The sequence below is a fragment of the Anopheles coustani genome, chromosome 3 (assembly GCF_943734705.1).
Source record: "Anopheles coustani chromosome 3, idAnoCousDA_361_x.2, whole genome shotgun sequence".
NCBI classification, from domain to species: Eukaryota; Metazoa; Arthropoda; class Insecta; order Diptera; family Culicidae; genus Anopheles; species Anopheles coustani.
Window position 1 is genome coordinate 878,935 of NC_071288.1, and position 17,146 is coordinate 896,080.

The window sequence follows — 17,146 nt, forward strand, 5'->3', positions numbered from 1 at the left end:
TCCTTAAGTTGTTTCTTCGTTTGCACTTTTCTACAAAAAGTTTGAAAAGGGTCGCAGTTGCAAACTGACGGTAGAGGAACGCATTCATCTCGCTCGTATCGATCGTAGACGTTTGAAGTGGATCTTTTTCGTCACTGCTCATTTCGTGAGAATATTGTATGAACTTTCAGTTTCTTGGGGTAGATTTTCCTATTCCCCCTAATGCCAGAGTGATGATAATGCGCCTTCCAAGGTGTGACGTGTTTATTGTTGCCGTGTGGGTCTTCAGTTGTCCCTAGACATTATCCGTTTACATACATTTTTAAATAATAATAATTATTATTATTTAGTGTGTTATATAAAAAAGTAATAATTATTAATAGGACTATTACAAGGTCAAAACAGATTGCACTTCGATAACCAACTGGGTGGCTTTCGAGGTTCGCCGGGCGGTTTGAGTTGATGTCCACCCTTAGGAGGATTATTTGCTTCCTGCAAACAAACAAACAAACAAAATCATTTCACCTTCGCGACACAATTCATTCTTCCTCTCGCATCTGCATTGCTTACCATTCTTTTCTCCATTTTGCACTTGATATCTCGAGCTAGGGTGAAGAAAGCATCATCGACATTGATGCTTGCCTTTGCTGACGTTTCCATGAATTTGATTCCGTACTCTACCGCAAGCTGTTCACCGCGGACGCGTGTTACCTGAAGTAATCAAATAGAAGGGACATTGTAGTGTATATTGCTTTTATGCACTGTCAGCTAGCTTACCTGTCTTTTTTCGTTTAGCTCGCACTTATTGCCAAGCAGCATCTTTTCCACATCTGCAGCCGCGTTTTCTTCGATGTTTCGTATCCAATTTTTAATGTTTTCAAACGATTTCTCCTGTGTGATGTCGTATACGAGCATGATACCCATCGCGCCCCGATAGTAGGCGGTGGTGATCGTACGGAAACGCTCCTGTCCGGCAGTATCCCTGTGGGAATGGTTTGCGATGTTACTTTGTGTGAAAATTAGTGTTTAATGACATCAGTTGCTACTCACCATATCTGTAACTTGATTTTTTTACCATCCAAGTCGATTGTCCTAATCTTGAAATCAATTCCTGAAAATAGAAAACCCCATTTAGTACTAAACATGACACAAAAATACGATCTGATTTTAACGAAATTAAGGGTAGCAAACTGGTCTGTGTATGTGTATATGAGGACTTGCACAAATGTAGCAGGATTTTACGTCACGGGGTGGTCCAACTTGTAGCCTGTTGAATATTGCCAACTTTCGTTCAGCTGAACGCTTGCGATTAGAGATTTTTAAACGACGGGTGCAGCTGACGGATGATGCGGCGCAATTTGATCAACAAAGATATTTTTATCTTATTGTCACTCTATTTACATTTACATTCAATTCGTGCATATCGCTAACAGAGACTGCTTGGATTTGGATATTTCCAATTTCATCTGCTTGTAAAAGAAACGAATGATTATCGCTAAGTAGCGTGGAATGCTTGCTCCCTTAAGAATCAACGTACAGATGTCGCAGTCGTCTCGCTTCAATCATTCCAATTATGAATAATAACATTCCAGAAACAAGAAATGCTTAACACACACACAGATGTTACATTTGCAGATGTTCGTTTCAAAAATCTTGGCCATAAATAGTAAAATTAGAACATAAGAATCCAGCCCATGTGCATAAAGAATGATCTGCTCTGAAAAAGGTCAAACCATAGATATGTGTTTCCATTCCTTTGTTTTGTTGTTGCAAGTTCGTTGCGACCGTCTGGAAAAGGCAAGTAATGCAGCAGCACTAGAAGCACTTTGTGCGGGGGAAATAAAATGAAGAAAAACCTTTAAATAATGACAAGTCCGGCGTGTGAGCTTATGTACGACTAATCAAACACAAACCACTACCAATTTTATCCTCATGGTGGCACAAACAATAAGAACATTGGGCTAACGAAAACTGTGTTATCAGCTTCCAAACGTTTGTATGCTATCGCAATTCCGTTGAACAGTGTGCCGGAAGCTGAATCAGTCATCAGTCATCAAAGAAAGACGGGTTTTAAGGTGGTATTTCTGTCCCAAGCAAAAGGAAAACACCCCACCCACGGTCATATCCTGGGCGGAGAAAAGTTTATCAATGCCTTGGTGCTATAGTACGATCGACTCTGATCGTTACAATGTTCGCCTAAAATTGATTCCACAAGCGGAAGTGCGAGGAGTTCATAAAGGAGCTACGCCACCACCAATAGTGGCAATAACGGCAGGTGTCTTCATCGTGCCGTGTTACTCACTACCTGGACCAGTTTTTTTTGACGTGTGTTCGAGCATTATAAAATCTCACCGACCACAGAGAATGGATCGAAAGGCACATTCAAGGCCTTGGTTCGCGAATAGGCAGTTATTACTCACCGATCGTACTGATGAATGTGGTGTTGAAGGCATCCTCCGAAAAGCGGAACAGTATGCAGGTCTTGCCAACGCCGGAATCGCCGATAAGCAAAAGTTTGAACAGATAGTCGTACGTTTTTGCCATTTTGCTAGCCCTGTGTTTGCTAAACTAGTTTTCGTCTACACGATTATGAGTATTCTTTGCGTCTTCCGAAATACGACCGCAAACCGACGAGCTGCCCTTCGGGCAGTCTGCGAAAGTTTCTGTTTTCTAAAACACAGTGCTCGAGAGGAGCCACACTTTCACGCCTTCCGGAACCAATTTTCAGGTGGTGCTTTGACTTCTAGCACTGCCGTCACACGGATCACGAGAATGTATAGTCACTGGGGTGCCTCTAGGAGGGCGAGTCGCGATGGCGTTCGGTATGTGAATTTGGTGCCCCGCAACCTAGGGGATATGATTTTTCGCAGAACAAAACTGCTGCCAATGGTAACCGAAAAATGCGAAAGAAAATGGTGTTGCGTTTACTATGATGCGAATAGCTGTCGCAATGAGTCTAGGCTATTGGAAAACAGGTTTTCTTTTTTATCGCCAGACCCACAAATCGAGACGATCCGTCCAGTGTAACGTAGAAACAAAAACGGGAAAAGGGGAACTAAAGCGACGGTTTTTTTAATTTTCGTTGGCTGAAATCACTCGTGGCTCGATAGTTTCTTTATTTATTCGTGAATTACGCACAATAATTACACACGGCCACCAGATAGCGCCGACAATCACAAATGCAAGATTTTTGCTGCGGTCTTTTCGACGACTTTCCAGTTGTCCTGCTGGCTTTAGTGTTGGCAGAATCGGGATTCGGAAGATTCGAAGAATCAATCCCTAGACGGATTCTAAAGGATTGGAATTTGATTCGTTTGGGATTTTAATAAGATTTGATCCGCTTGGAATTTAAATTGATTAGATTTTGACTTGATTTTATTTACAGACTTGATCCGTATTCGAAATAAATTGAATTTGATGTGAACTACATTTCCCCACAAAAATTCCGAAGTTGAGTCCAATTAGTCACTTTGCGAGAGGATGTAGAGACAATGTGATTCATTTCAGTTTCCTCGAATTCAACGCTAGACAAAATGATTAGACATAGATTGAGTTTTTCGCATGATTTATTTTAGATCGAAGATTTGAATCGAAAGATTCGAATCTATAGAGACCCACCACTAAACGTCACCGCTGCAAAAACTCAACTTCACATCTCGATCAAGATGTTGGACAGGTCAAATCAATTTTGATCAACGAATGGTCATGTAACTCAAGTTTAGGAACTTAGATATTCAGAATAATCGTTAGCATAAACAATTTTATAAATGATTATTATAAATAAACAGATTTTATTGTTGATTCTAGATGATTTTGCAATGTACAGCGACATCTGGCGTATTTTCGTTGACTCAATTGACATTGCGCTGCTTCCGACTGTCAGTTCACAGTTCATCTGAGTCAGTTGACAATAGATTTTTGTTCGTGACGGTCGTAGAAGAGTGCTCGTCTGTTGATTGTACGTTTTTTCCCGTTTTTTTTCTAATTATTCGTAATACATTTGCTATTGTAATGCTACAAACAATTCAGTAATGTACTGTGCAAGTGAAAAACAAAAAGAAAATGATTGAAATTATGAATAGAACTGCTGCGCGAAGTTTTACGCCGTGAAGTTATGTTTTTTTTTTATCGGCAGCAGATTCCGACCATTCCTATGCAAGTAGGGTTGAAATTCCCTGCGGAATAAAGTGGATTCAACCTCCTAGATAGTAATCTTCCACCAAACTAAGGAATTATGTGCCGTATCAATTCATTCGTGCGTTCGTTTGCAAAATCGAACATCATCTCGGAAATCACGCATTATAATTGTTTTTATTTTTGCTAGTTTTGCATGGACATCAAGTTCTTAATCTTGTAGGCATACTTTTTTCTCAATTTATCATTATTCGCATGCTTACTTTATGTAGTGAAATTGTGTTTCGAGCGATCTTTCATTTTTATAGACTCTAAACGTAAGGCCTATATCCCCTTGTAGGGTTTAAATGAAAGGTATGTCCATCATTTCCCTGGCAAACCAAGGATTACCATCGTTCATGTGTTACGACTAGTGCAAAAGTGATGAAAATGGCGAAGCATTGTAGAATAGCATAATACACCTAAATCGTTCTCGGCAGGCAAAACATGATAAAACGCAGAAAACGAAAAGAAAAAGAGGCGAAGTACAAGTAAATACAGCTGCAGTGCCCCTCCTACCTGCTCTTTCTCGACGAGCCAAGTTGTTGGATCGACCAGTATACCGCGTACCGTTTGGTCGAGAAAGAAACACTCATGGCCTACTGTACGCCAAAAATCTACGACATACTACGAGTGGATGTGTAACCGTGCAGAAGAAGGGGGGCAGTGCTGTTCCGGAGTAAAGGCCTAGCGGATTTTGCAGAAAGAAAAGCCACGATGGGTGCGAAGGACTCGAAACCGTCGTGCATCAGCTACGAAGAGGCTGTCAAACGGGGTACGTAATATAAGAAAGGGTATTTAGAAATAGTACCTCCTGCACAGTATTTCTTTGCCCATGACGATTCCCCGTTGCAGTAGCTGCGTGATCTCTATTCAAGAACAGCAAGTGTCCTCCACCGCGGAGACCACCTAAGATGGGTTGAATTCCATCGTCATCACCTGCAGAACCCTGGGGCAGGGCGGAACCAGTTGTGCTGGACAGCAGTGGGGCGACCGCGGCGACAGTCGTTGATGAAAGCTAATTAACAAACAACACAAGGAACGGAAGGAACGGCCGCGAAGAAAGGGTCCATTGAGACGCGGCACAGGAGTGCTCCCCTTTCCACCCCTCTCTTTTTTATACGGTTCCATTTGCGTATAACAATTTGTTGTTTTTTTCCCTCCTGCTGCTGGCTCATTCCACTGAGTGTTTTTTTGAGCCATTCGCTGACGCTAGAAAGGGCACTGCGGACATTATACTTTGCATATACTACACTGCTCAGCTACTTTGTTATGTTGTTCTAATCGCTAATGATTTTGGAAAGCTTTAAACTACATTGACACTATACGTCACCTCAGGGAATCTACCATTTGTCGTGTAGTTTAGAAACGAAGAATCAGTAACAAAATAGTGACTAGAAACATTTATTGATTTTTAGTCATCCGGCTCACTATGCTTGGACTATTTCTTTTCTTGATCCAACTCAATGTCGACATAGCCGTTTTCATTGTGGGGATTTTTGTGCTGATAGCGTTTTTTTATCGCTATCGTATTGTCACACTAATTGATGAGCTACTTTGAAACGAGCTCTGTTTTGAGGGTCCCCAAACATCCGAAGAAGTAATGCAAAAACAAGCCTGCCTATTCATTTAGCTGGGCCCGTTCGGCTAATGAGACTTGGGTTAGAATTATATAGTGTCGCTATCGCTTTACTCTGATGTGTATAGAAACGAATTAAAATAACTCGGAAGAACGTTTCCTACTCATTAACGGATGGGGCCAGTTTTTCGGCTACCATCAATCTCTTACTCTATCTTAGTCTATGCTCTTGCCTGGCCAATTGCCGCTCGTTGTTTTTAGAGATAAGAAACGGGCCAACGGACCCTGGACTTCATCAAAACTCAATGAAGGCTTCACACGCGACGACTCGGTGTTGAAGAAAACGATTGCGAATCTACGAAATACAGTAACAATGTGTATGATCTCTTGTCTTATCTAATAATCGCCTCGATTGTACTGTAAAACAGGCGACGAGGAATTTCAGCACTCGCTGGTGTGTTTGTGAGTATTTTTTTATAGCATAGTGTCCTATGTGCATTCGTCCATGTTTCACAACATTTAAAAAACTAGTTCATTGAGATTAAACGGGACAGCCCGGGACATTTTATTCGTACATGTGTACCCCTTTTTGAGAATTTATTCGCCGATGGTAGCAAGCCGGCAAGAATTGGTACCAACTGCAAAAGTTGATCTAACGGAATTTGCCAGCTGGTGATAATTTGACTTTAATCAAAAGACAAATATTTGTCAACTGTTGGACCAAGGTGTGGCATGAGATGGGTTTTGGTGGTGTTTTAACCAAACAAACTGAAGTCCTTTTAAGAAATATTTCGGCATTGCTGTGTAGAATACGCTTTTTGTTGCGACAAACGTTTCTTTGTTAGCAAAGGAAATAGACCACCCGGATTTGGGGGGATTTTTGAGAAAGAAGCTTTAATTTTGGCTACGTTTTAAAGGACAACAATAATAACGCGCGTACTGTGATTCAGCTGAAGTGGCAACGGTCTTGGACTGCTCAATCTATAAAACGTGACAGAATTTGAAAACTGAAAATGTACGAGTTTTTGGAAGGGCCTACTACGTTTGTGAACAATTCGGTTTTTGCGCAGTATACTTCGCGGAGGCGGCAGATTCTAGACGATACGCTCTGCCCCTGCCATGAAGTGTGTGTTTATCTTGAATTGCTCGGCATGGAATGTTTGTGCATTCGACGGCGCGAGCGAGTGAAGTGGGGTGAAGTGATTACAATTTCGTACCAGTTGCATCCGCTCGTTTGCAGCTGCAAGTGCAGCGTGCAGGAAGGTGGTTTTTAATGAATGTAGCGCACTACTAATAGGCTGTAGAAAGAGTGGTGTTAGAACAGAACCGACGGAACGAGCGAGGTGTTGAAATGAAGACCGGTTGGCATTGAAGCCCTCAAGGGACTCAGAATGCAGCGGGATGCAGGAGTCGTTGTAATCGACGGTGCAACTAACCAGCTCGGTGAGGACAGTGTGTCAACAGGCGGCACGAAGTGGAATGGGAGTTATTCTGGTGCATAAGAAAACCTGACACAAATTGTGATTTCTTACGCTGTCCACCTTTTTTACCTTCAAAGATTGGTATTTTCCTTTTCAATTGGCGTTAAAGAAATCAAAGTCAGAAGGTGTAAGTTTTATTGCAAACATGTTGTATTAATTATTTCCTATTTTCCAATCTCTTCTTTTTATGTTTAGTAACGGACTTGGAGCTACGACGAATCAAGGATGCCTTCAAAAGATCGGCTGGCACTAGCGGTTCAGTGCTTAGCAAAAGTGCCTTCATGCAGGATGTGCTCGGCGACGGTGTCCCGTCGGTGGTGGCCGATTGGCTGTACACGGCTTGTGGTGGCACGGCCAAGGGAATCGCCTTCAAGGAACTACTCTGCGGGCTGGTGTTGCTGACGAAAGGAACACAGGATGAGAAAATAAAGTAAGCTTTCGTATTCTTCACGCCATGCTAATTCCGACCCGCGTTTGGAGCAGAATGGTTATCAGTTACTGTCGAGGCAGCTGCTGTATGTATGGACCAAACAAACCAAATCTTTCTACTTCGTCTTACGCTATTTGCCTCTGCAATATCAATAAGTAGACCAGCACCTGATTGTCGGCTGGTGAATAGTTTGCCTAGCCGTTTATCGTGTAGTGTCTTTCTTCTAGATAATTTAATCTTTCTTCGCATTGCTGGCCCACTGACGACCTAAGCGATAAAACAGTGAAACGCCTTCACGTTGCCCCCCGCTGGTCGTTGCGATTCTCGAGCTTTTTTTATATTTTAGTTTGAGATATCAACACCTTTGCTATTGTGACTGACCCCATATCATGTTGCGGTGTATCGAACGCTTGTCTTTTATCGCCGATAACGAAACTCGTAGTAACTTAATGCAACTTAAGGGAGGATAAGATCCACCCTTGATGTTGATGGTTGTTGTGACACAACAGAAGGTTTGCCCTAGTCACCGTTATATTCAGATTGTTGTGGTGTCTACTTATAATCGTTAAGAATAATATCAAGGACGATGTGGAAACATGACCTTCTTTAATTGCTGCAAAGAAATGTTGTAGTTTGTGTTTAGACTGGTAGATAAATGGAATGACAACCAATTTAAAGAACTTTAGATAATCTGTTTTTGTAATTGTATAAACCTCCTTTTAATTGTTTTCTGATTATTTTATTTCTTTTTAGATTTCTCTGGACATTGTACTGCAATGATTCTGGCACGCACATACTGAAACAGGAATTCCAAAAAGCCATACAAATAGAAACCAACTACCAAAGCAATGCCACCAACAGCAATCACACCGCAACCATCAATTGTAGCAATAATAATAGTCAATCGGTAGCGAATAGGAACAATACTCAAATGCAATGGAACCGTCTGCAGGTGTCACTGTTCGGGCAGAACGAGCGGGTCACGTTCGAGCAGTTCAAGTCCTGGATTCAGATGCACCGTGGGGCGACCGCACTGTCCAAGTGGTTGCTGCAGGACGCGTGTGTCAATCTCAGCTCCGAGCTGGAGACTCCCACCTTCTACCAGAGCCTGGCCGGCGTGACCCATCTCGAGGAGCAGGACATTGGCGATCTGGAGAAGGTTTTCTGGCTTCTGAAGGGAGCCGCTATTACGGGGCAGCTGGATTTGGAGTCACTCGGACCGCTGGTTAGTCCGCCCGTTCCGCTGGCAGCATTGGGTGGCGTTTTCCTCGCCTTCGACGAGAATCACGACGGGCACATCGATTTCAAGGAGCTGTGCTGCGGCGTTAGTGCCGCCTGCCGCGGCCCAAGCGTCGAAAGGAGCAAGTTCTGCTTCAAAGTGTTCGACATCGATCGAGATGGAGTGCTTAGTTTCGTGGAGGTCCGCCAAATGATCGACATACTGCTTTCGGTGGCCCGGGAAGCCAATGCCGCCGGGTACCGTAATTTGACGCATGAAAAGGTTCTATTGGAGTTGTACCGGAAGGCGATGGAATCGTCGGGAAGTTCGGAGCGAGTTAGCGAAGTTGCCGGAGTGTCGGATGTGCCAGAGTTTAAGTTTACCCAGGAGGATTTTCTCATTTGGAGCATTGAGAGCAGGTCGAACTTGGTTCAGCCGTTTTTGGACCTGCTGTTCGAAGTGTGCCACATTGTACTCGGCTTGCGCCCACAGTGTCGCCATCTGGAGGGAGACATCGTTCGTGGATGGCTTGCGCGGGAAGTGCGCCGTGGATACAAAGTTGGACAGTTTTGGTATCTGATTTCGTCGGATTGGTGGCAACACTGGTCCCAGTACACGCAGCAGCTGACTCCGTCGAGTTCCTCGTGCATACACTGCAAGACCACGGGGGCCGGTTACGCGAGCAATCGGACGGGAAGCGCAGGATTTGGAGCAGCTGGTGGAGCCCCGATTGGAAATGGCATCGCTGGAGTCGGGGGTGCGGGAAATGTGGATGAAGCAATGATCTGTGATGAAAGCTTTACGTCCAACTCGACGGAGAGTATGGGCGATCTGTTGGGAGCGGGAGATTCGTCCAGTCTGGGCTCGGGGAGCAGCGGAATTTCGTACGGCCGGCACCCTGGCAGTGCCCCTGGAACGATCGACAATGGGAGTTTGATTGCACCGCACATTTACAAGCAGATTCCAACGCTCACTGGCGAGGGTGGTCGGCTCAAGCGGGATCTTACGCTGGTGCAGCATCGAGACTTTGAGCTTGTGCCGGACTCACTGTGGAAGGCACTGGCGCAATGGTACGGTGGACCCTTGCCCCTGCCAAGGCAAGTCATTCAACCTCACAGCAATGGAGAGGTCGAGCTGGAGTTGTATCCACTGAACTTACGGATCTTACGTCATCAGAGCCAAACGCTTCAGCATCAGCAAAGCTCTCAGATGGCCGGAGGAAGTGCATGGGCCAGTATGTCCGGTGGGTACGGTGCTCTGACGACCGGAAGCTTCCCAACAACGGTATCATCGGCCGTTTTGCACCCGCCGAAGAAGTATCTCGCGTACACGGCCGCATTTAGTCGGCTAGCGACGGTGAAACAGGTGGCCGAGTTCCTATGCCAAAGACTGAAGCTGAAAACGGAGGATATTCGTGTGTGGCATCTGGTGCCTACGCCGACCGGAATTACCGAGTTCCCGTATCTTCTGGAGGAGGACCACCTAACGTTGAGTGAGCTATCGATCTCGGACAACGATCAGATCCTGCTCGAAATTCGCAACAAGGATCTCACCTGGCCCGAGGAGCTGGGATCACTGGCCCTGACACAGGGAGCCAGTGGTACGCAGGGCATGGATCGTCGGGGAACGGTTTCCTCCATTCAGTCGCAGCATCCACCCGGTGCCACCGGGCTCCACAATTTGGGCAACACGTGCTTCATGAACGCGGCGCTGCAAGTCCTCTTTAACACACAACCCCTCACGCAGTACTTCATCAATAAGATGCATCTGTACGAGCTCAATACGACCAACAAACTGGGCACCAAGGGCCAGTTAGTGTTGCGTTACGCGGAACTTTTGCGTGACGTCTGGACCGCTTCTACTCGCTCGATTGCACCGCTGAAGCTACGCTTTTGCGTCACGAAACATGCGCCTCAGTTTTCTGGCGGTGGACAACACGACTCGCAGGAGCTACTCGATTGGCTCCTGGATTCGCTTCACGAGGACCTCAACCGAGTGATGGAGAAACCGTACAGTGAGCTGAAGGATTCCGATGGACGGTCCGATGTGATCGTAGCGACGGAAGCTTGGAGTCAGCATCATGCGCGAAACCAAAGTATCATCGTGGATTTGTTCTATGGGCAGCTCAAATCGAAGGTTACCTGCCAGGGCTGCGGCCGCGACTCGGTCCGATTCGATCCGTTCAGTCTGCTGAGCCTTCCATTGCCGGTGGAGAACTACACCTACTGTGAGGTTCTAGGTAGGGCTGAAATTAATCATAACTTTATTTTCAAAACCAATTGAAAATTAACCGCAAATCATTTGCTCTAGTTATGCTCCTGGATGGTTCGGTTCCAGTGAAGTATGGTTTGCGTCTAAACTCCGAGATGCGGTACTGGGATCTCAAGAAGCAGCTAAGCGATCTGTGTGGCCTAGATCCGGAGCAAATGTTAGTATCGGAGCTGTCCAACTCACAGATCCGGTTCATTTTGCCGAACGAGCATCGGATTAAACCGAGCTCGGCTTGCGAGCTGTACGTGTACGAGCTGCCGAAAGTGGACAGTAGTGTACTACGGTCACGTGCCGGATCAGAGCTGGGCATTAATATCGAGAAAGGACTTAAGGACATCCAGCGGAATCAAGGTAAGTGAGGTTATGTTAAATTATGTTCCTTGTTTTACATCCACATTCGGTTTGTGCAAATGTTTGCGCTTATGTGCCATGATTGTATTGACAAATTTGGATCGTGGTTTCCATAGTTACCAGAACACAGTTCAGTTGTTTTTCGGCAATTCAGTACACGATTATATTTATTTAGTATCAACTTCGTTGTTGTGTTATTAATTGTTTTGTTTCTTTTTTTGTTTCTGTTCTTATTGTCTTGCGTTTCCTCAATGTTCATTTCTCTCTCTCCATGCATTCTTTAATGAAATGTTAATAACCACACTATTTGTGACGACTTCTATTTTCATCACTCCATCGTTCACACCTTTCACACGTCCACGTCCTCCGCATTCATATTCGTGAATTCAAACGATACATCCATCGCGCCATCATTTGTGCCATTCTGTTGCCTCTCTACATCTGAATCACTTCGCGATTCAACCAACAACACCCATCTTCCCACTCTACACCGTATCGATCAAATTCGAAAATTCGACCACTACTGCAATGCAGCTCTTCTACTACCGTCATTAGACCCGCACCAGCTAACGACCAGCTCGATCGCCACCACCATATCGTCCGCATCGTCGTCCGCTTCCTCCTCCTCCTCCACGGCAGCCATGGCGGATGATACGGTGGCCATTACAGGGCGCACGAAGCCACCGATCGCGGAAAGCCGCCTGGTGGTTGTTGATGGTAGTGCCGGAGCAGCCAGCACGGCCATTACCAACGGCATCCTTTCCGGCACCGGTGGCACTGGCGGCGGAGGTGTGGGGGGCGGCAGCGGCGAAAGTAACGGTACGACGCTGGCTAACCGCAGGACTTCTGCCACGTCGAAGGTAAGCCGGTGCTTTGGCAACACACTCTGCATGCCCCCGAATATGTTGTGCTTCAAGGTATGGTTGTGTATATAAGTTGTTTTTTTTTTTAAATATGATATTACGAGAATGGTAGATTGTTTGAGGCAGCAAGAAGCAGTATCTAGAGCTACTTTCGATAACCTTAAGTTAAACTAGAAACATGATCATTATCATTTAGATTGTTCAGTAGTGGTAAAATTAAACAAAGTTAGGGTTTGTAAAAATCAAGTTTAGTGTGTGAAATGAAGCAGAACTCGAAGATAGTAAATATTTGATGATATAAACTGTGTTGCAACGTGGAAATATTAACACAAAAAGATACAAATTTTAAGGGAAATCTTCTAGATTTGTAGATATAAATTGATAAGACATAGATATCAGAATGAATCACATAAAAATACTTTAGTTTAAAATTGAAAACCCTTTATTTGTATATTGCTTTTATCATTTGTAAATAGCGCTGGTAACGAAATATTGAATTTTTGTTATTTTTTTAAATGCAGCTATTTATAAGTACAGATGGATTTGTAAATCACTTTTTCAGAATTAACACAAAATAATTGTCCTTACTATTGTATTAACAATGTTCCTCCATGACTAGGTTGTAAATGATTAGACTAATGATTTAATAGGCAATTATAACTTTGAATTAAATTTAAGTTTGATTTAGAAGTAGCTTAACAGACTATTTTCCCCGTAGTTTACTTGGTATTGGGACCAACCTCGCGCTAAATGACATTTCAGGGGGCATTTTTTTTTAGTAGTCACACTGCAAAACAAACAAATTTTTATAAAGCCAAACTTGTAAGTTCTAGTGCAAATGTATTTTAGTTAGCAAAGAAGGTTCAACTGCTGTGTTGAGGGGTGATTGTGGCAAGCTTAACTGGAATTTGTTTTGGAACGATTATTGCAGCACATTCCCGAAATTAGTGCGAGTCCGGACAGCACGTTCATCTATGGCGGAGGCCAGTATAGCGAAATTACGATGGCATATGGTGGGGCAAATAATTATCAGCAAAAACCGTCGGCCATCCAGCAGCCAACGAAAGAGGCGAACAGATCGAAGACGATATCGACCACCAATTTGTTGAACAACGGTGACAACAATGGGTGGGACAGCAATAACCGTGTTCTGGTCGGCCCTGGTGGCTCATACGATGGTGGCGCTAACCACCAACACCACTACCACCATCCCGGGTATGAGTGCAGCGATTGCGATAACATCTACATGAGTGAAGACACTGATTTCCAACATTCGGACACCATAAGTTTGGGCGCAATGAGCAAACGGCTACCGCCCGTGCCGTATGGGGTAGGAGGTGGTGCTGCGCAGAAGGCAAACTACCTTATAGCGGTCCACCGGAAGCTAAGCCGACAGGATACGTACTTCCTCTCACACCACAAATCGAAACCGGGCCTTTTCGGGGTGCCTCTGCTGATTCCGTGCTACGACGGTGTGACCAACAAGGAGCTCTACTGTTCCGTGTGGTTACAGGTGGCCCGCTTACTCAGCCCCCTTCCGCCGACACCACCCGATCAATCGAACCACGCAACCGACTGGTGAGTCATTGTTTATCATGGACCACCGGAATTAGCTTCTAGTAGCTTCATTTGCTCGCACGGGGGTTCGGTGATTAAACGGCGTATCTGGCGAATGGATGGCGATAAATAATAATGATCCGTCTGTATTGCTTTTTGCGCCCCCCTCCCTTTACAGTGATGACAGCCTAGGGTATGACTTTCCGTTCACTTTACGAGCGGTGGCAAGCGGTGGACGTGTTTGTGCCCTATGTCCGTGGTCACGTTTCTGTCGCGGTTGTGAGATCCCGTGCAACGATGGCCCCCTCTTGCAAGGGTTGATTTGTTCAGTTCCCGCTTCATCGAGTAAGTAGTGACTCCCCTTCATACCATTCATAGATAACGATGATCAACTTTCATCATTAACCTATGATCAACTTGTTCTTCCCACTGCGCGACAGGCAACGTTTCCACACCAAACTTGTCATCCCGCGAACAGACACCTACCTTCCGTCGAAAGGTGTACGCGACGAACTCATCGTCTGGCTCGTCGTCACTGGAAGGTGCAGCCACTACTAATCAACAACCTCCGCCGCCACCGACGTCGAATGGTACGGCGGGTGGCTCATCTTCGTCACCGATGTCATCCTTGCAGGGTTCCATTAATACACGCTCTATTCAGATTGCCATCGATTGGGACCCAACGGCACTTCATCTACGCTATCAGAGCACACGCGAAAGGGTATGCGCGCAATTGTTTATGTCGTTTAGTTTTGTTTCGTTTCATTAATCCCCCGGTCGGTGTCTCGTGTTTGTTGCAGCTGTGGACGGAACATGAATCTGTAGCCATCTGCCGCAAGCAGCAGACGGAACCGGTCGATCTGGATCATTGCCTGAGGGCGTTCACGTCGGAAGAGAAGCTTGAGCAATGGTACCACTGCTCGCACTGCAAGCAAAAGAAACCGGCAACTAAAAAGCTTCAGATATGGAAACTGCCTCCCATTTTGGTATGTCGTTTGCGTTTGCGTCGATCCGGAGATCGTTTCAAACTGTGTTTTGCTTTCAGATCGTTCACTTGAAGCGCTTCAACTACGTCAATGGCAAATGGGTAAAGTCTCAGAAGGTGGTAAACTTCCCATACGAAGATTTCGATCCAACGCCGTACCTGGCTTCAGTGCCACAGGAAACGATATTGCGGCATCGTGATTTACTCGATGGCACGCGCGGGGACGGACGTAATCGCGATTGCCAGGAAGAGTTTGTCGAGTTCGATCGGGAAATGTCAATGATCGATGAGGCTAGCGACGAGGTGTCACTCTCGTCGTTACACGTGAACGGCCTAAATGATGGAATGGTCAACGGCGAAACGGAAAGCGATGAGTCACGGAACAGTATTAGTCTCCCTGCCATCGCTGGGATGACCCATGTAGTGGCACCAAGTGCAAGTGGACAGTTGAAAGACGGTGGTGTTGATGTTGGTGACAGTGGACAGACAACGCCTCGACCGAAGCCTCAGCCTTCCTTAGTGCATAGCAGTGATTCGACTCGTAGGCAACGGTTAGTTTCTACGAGCCTTACCAAGACTCCAATCATCGATGGAGACTTGACGGATTACCACAAACACCATTTGAAGCCAGATTGCGATCCATTTGAACTGAAGTATCAGTTGTACGCCGCTGTGGTAAGTATGCAAACATTCCAACCTCCAATGTTACATGGCTAAACTCTGTTTTGCTGTGATTTTAGTGCCACTCTGGTATGCTGAACGGTGGCCATTACATCTCGTACGCGGCCAATCCGAACGGATCTTGGTATTGCTACAACGACAGCTCATGCCGGGAGATACCGACGCGACCCAAAATCGATCCCAGCACGGCCTATCTGTTGTTCTACGAGCGCCGGGACCTAGACTATGGTCCGTACCTTCCCAAGGTGGACGATCGGCAACTGCCCAGCGAGAGTCTCCTCGACGCGGACGACAGTGATAGTGACCTAAAGAAGATGTGCACGCTTATGTAAACGGCGCAAAGATGGCGTTTAGGCTTCTAGCAAAAGCAACAACGAACATAACTCACATGCTGTTTTCGTACCGTCGTACCGCGCGAATAGTTTAGCGAATGTCGATCTCAGAGTTCTACAAACCAACCGAAAGCAAGCTGGCCACAGCTTCTTCTCCGGGGTGCGTTCTGTAGGTTCTTCTGGATCTTAGAACCTCGTCGGTGATGTTTTTTTAAATTTTTCGTATGAAAAGAGCGTCATAGAATCAGTTAACAATACACACAAGGGACTATTTTACTGGAACCGCAAGTAACGCAGCGAATCACAATGCTTTGTTGAGGCTTTGCAGAGGAAAACTTGGATTGCTTGGATTTTGCTTCGCCGGGCCAGCGATGCTTACAAGCAGGCGGCGGTTGTATTATTTAGGAAAAAGCTAAAGTTGTGTAGTCCGTATCATTCCGTAAACATGGACGGTAGGCAAAGAAGGAAGCAATTTCGCTTGGTGCTTTACATTACGCCTAAGACTACACTGTTGAGTAATATGTTGTATAAACAGACACTAAAGTAAACGTGTTTGGGGATCTTCTACAAGTAATTTATGGCTATTATAAGTAATCGATATTATTAACACACTAAAAGCGTAACGAGAGGAACCGGCAGAGACCGTTTCGCTAGGGATCTCTCCCGGAAGTTCTACGTTCGTTTTTATAAAGATAAGCTTCTGTCTGGAATTGAAATGTGCTACACAGTTCAGGGCGCTCGCTCTGCGTCGAAAACGATGATAAGTTGCACGAGGGGTTCGTGATGAACACCTCTATATTTTGTTTAAATTGATATGTTTACGAATATTTGTGAAGATAAGAAGATCACATCATCGTCCCTTTCTGTTATAGTTCTCATTTGTTATCAACCAACCAACTATCACCGCGTGTACCCGCGGATAAGCGGAAACGTTCCTTTTTAACTTAAAGTAAGTTTATTTTCACGCCGAAAAGTGCGTTTAGCTACTCCCCATACTTTTTTTTTGTCAACACTGTTTCCGTTATGTTTGTACACTGTATATGTTTGTTGAGCAGCAGAGAGTCGTTGTTATGAAAATAAGTGTGAAAGCGAATAGACTTCCCATGGCGCGGAACGGCACTTCGGAAGGCAGTAGTTATACGGCAGGTTGGTTGAGTTTATCATCTGTTTATTTGTATGTGCCCTACCGGTGGACTTCAATTTGCCCGAAATAAAGATGTGAAACTATAGAAAACCGAAAGCGTT

At 45.1% G+C, this 17,146-nt stretch overlaps 2 protein-coding genes across 3 annotated transcripts; one reads left to right on the forward strand and one right to left on the reverse strand.

Moving 5' to 3' along the window:
• Positions 1-225: 225 nt before the first annotated feature.
• Positions 226-3,192, reverse strand: LOC131259697 (ras-related protein Rab-8A). 2 transcript variants are annotated; one of them, XM_058261267.1, is made up of 6 exons: positions 3,118-3,192; positions 2,400-2,856; positions 1,030-1,090; positions 757-961; positions 550-690; positions 226-471 (listed from the first exon to the last, which is right to left on the reverse strand). In XM_058261267.1, exons 2-6 carry the CDS (start codon positions 2,521-2,523, stop codon positions 376-378), a joined length of 627 nt encoding a protein of 208 aa, XP_058117250.1. In that variant the 5' UTR covers positions 2,524-2,856; positions 3,118-3,192; the 3' UTR covers positions 226-375. The 2 variants fall into 2 exon arrangements, with proteins under 2 accessions (XP_058117250.1, XP_058117249.1); XM_058261266.1 differs by having other exon boundaries at positions 2,400-2,859; positions 3,118-3,169.
• Positions 3,193-3,893: 701 nt separating this feature from the next.
• On the forward strand, positions 3,894-17,096 carry LOC131272053 (ubiquitin carboxyl-terminal hydrolase 32). The gene is made up of 12 exons (XM_058273670.1): positions 3,894-3,937; positions 4,593-4,927; positions 7,408-7,642; positions 8,396-11,100; positions 11,172-11,483; positions 12,018-12,343; positions 13,278-13,924; positions 14,082-14,248; positions 14,344-14,624; positions 14,704-14,889; positions 14,949-15,563; positions 15,629-17,096. Exons 2-12 carry the CDS (start codon positions 4,870-4,872, stop codon positions 15,899-15,901), a joined length of 5,805 nt encoding a protein of 1,934 aa, XP_058129653.1. The 5' UTR covers positions 3,894-3,937; positions 4,593-4,869; the 3' UTR covers positions 15,902-17,096.
• The last annotated feature ends 50 nt before the right edge of the window (positions 17,097-17,146 follow it).

What these genes read in the sequence shown, in the direction of transcription:
- LOC131259697 (XM_058261267.1), bottom strand. Translation starts at nt 2,523, where the DNA reads ATGGCAAAAACGTACGACTATCTGTTCAAACTTTTGCTTATCGGCGAT. An exon ending in AGCTAAACGAAAAAAGACAG is followed by an intron (nt 691 to 756) that starts GTAAGCTAGCTG and finishes TGATTACTTCAG; the next exon opens with GTAACACGCGTCCGCGGTGA. An exon ending in GCAAAATGGAGAAAAGAATG is followed by an intron (nt 472 to 549) that starts GTAAGCAATGCA and finishes GTTTGTTTGCAG; the next exon opens with GAAGCAAATAATCCTCCTAA.
- LOC131272053 (XM_058273670.1), top strand. Translation starts at nt 4,870, where the DNA reads ATGGGTGCGAAGGACTCGAAACCGTCGTGCATCAGCTACGAAGAGGCT. An exon ending in CGAAGAGGCTGTCAAACGGG is followed by an intron (nt 4,928 to 7,407) that starts GTACGTAATATA and finishes TTTTATGTTTAG; the next exon opens with TAACGGACTTGGAGCTACGA. An exon ending in GGACATCCAGCGGAATCAAG is followed by an intron (nt 11,484 to 12,017) that starts GTAAGTGAGGTT and finishes ACTGCAATGCAG; the next exon opens with CTCTTCTACTACCGTCATTA.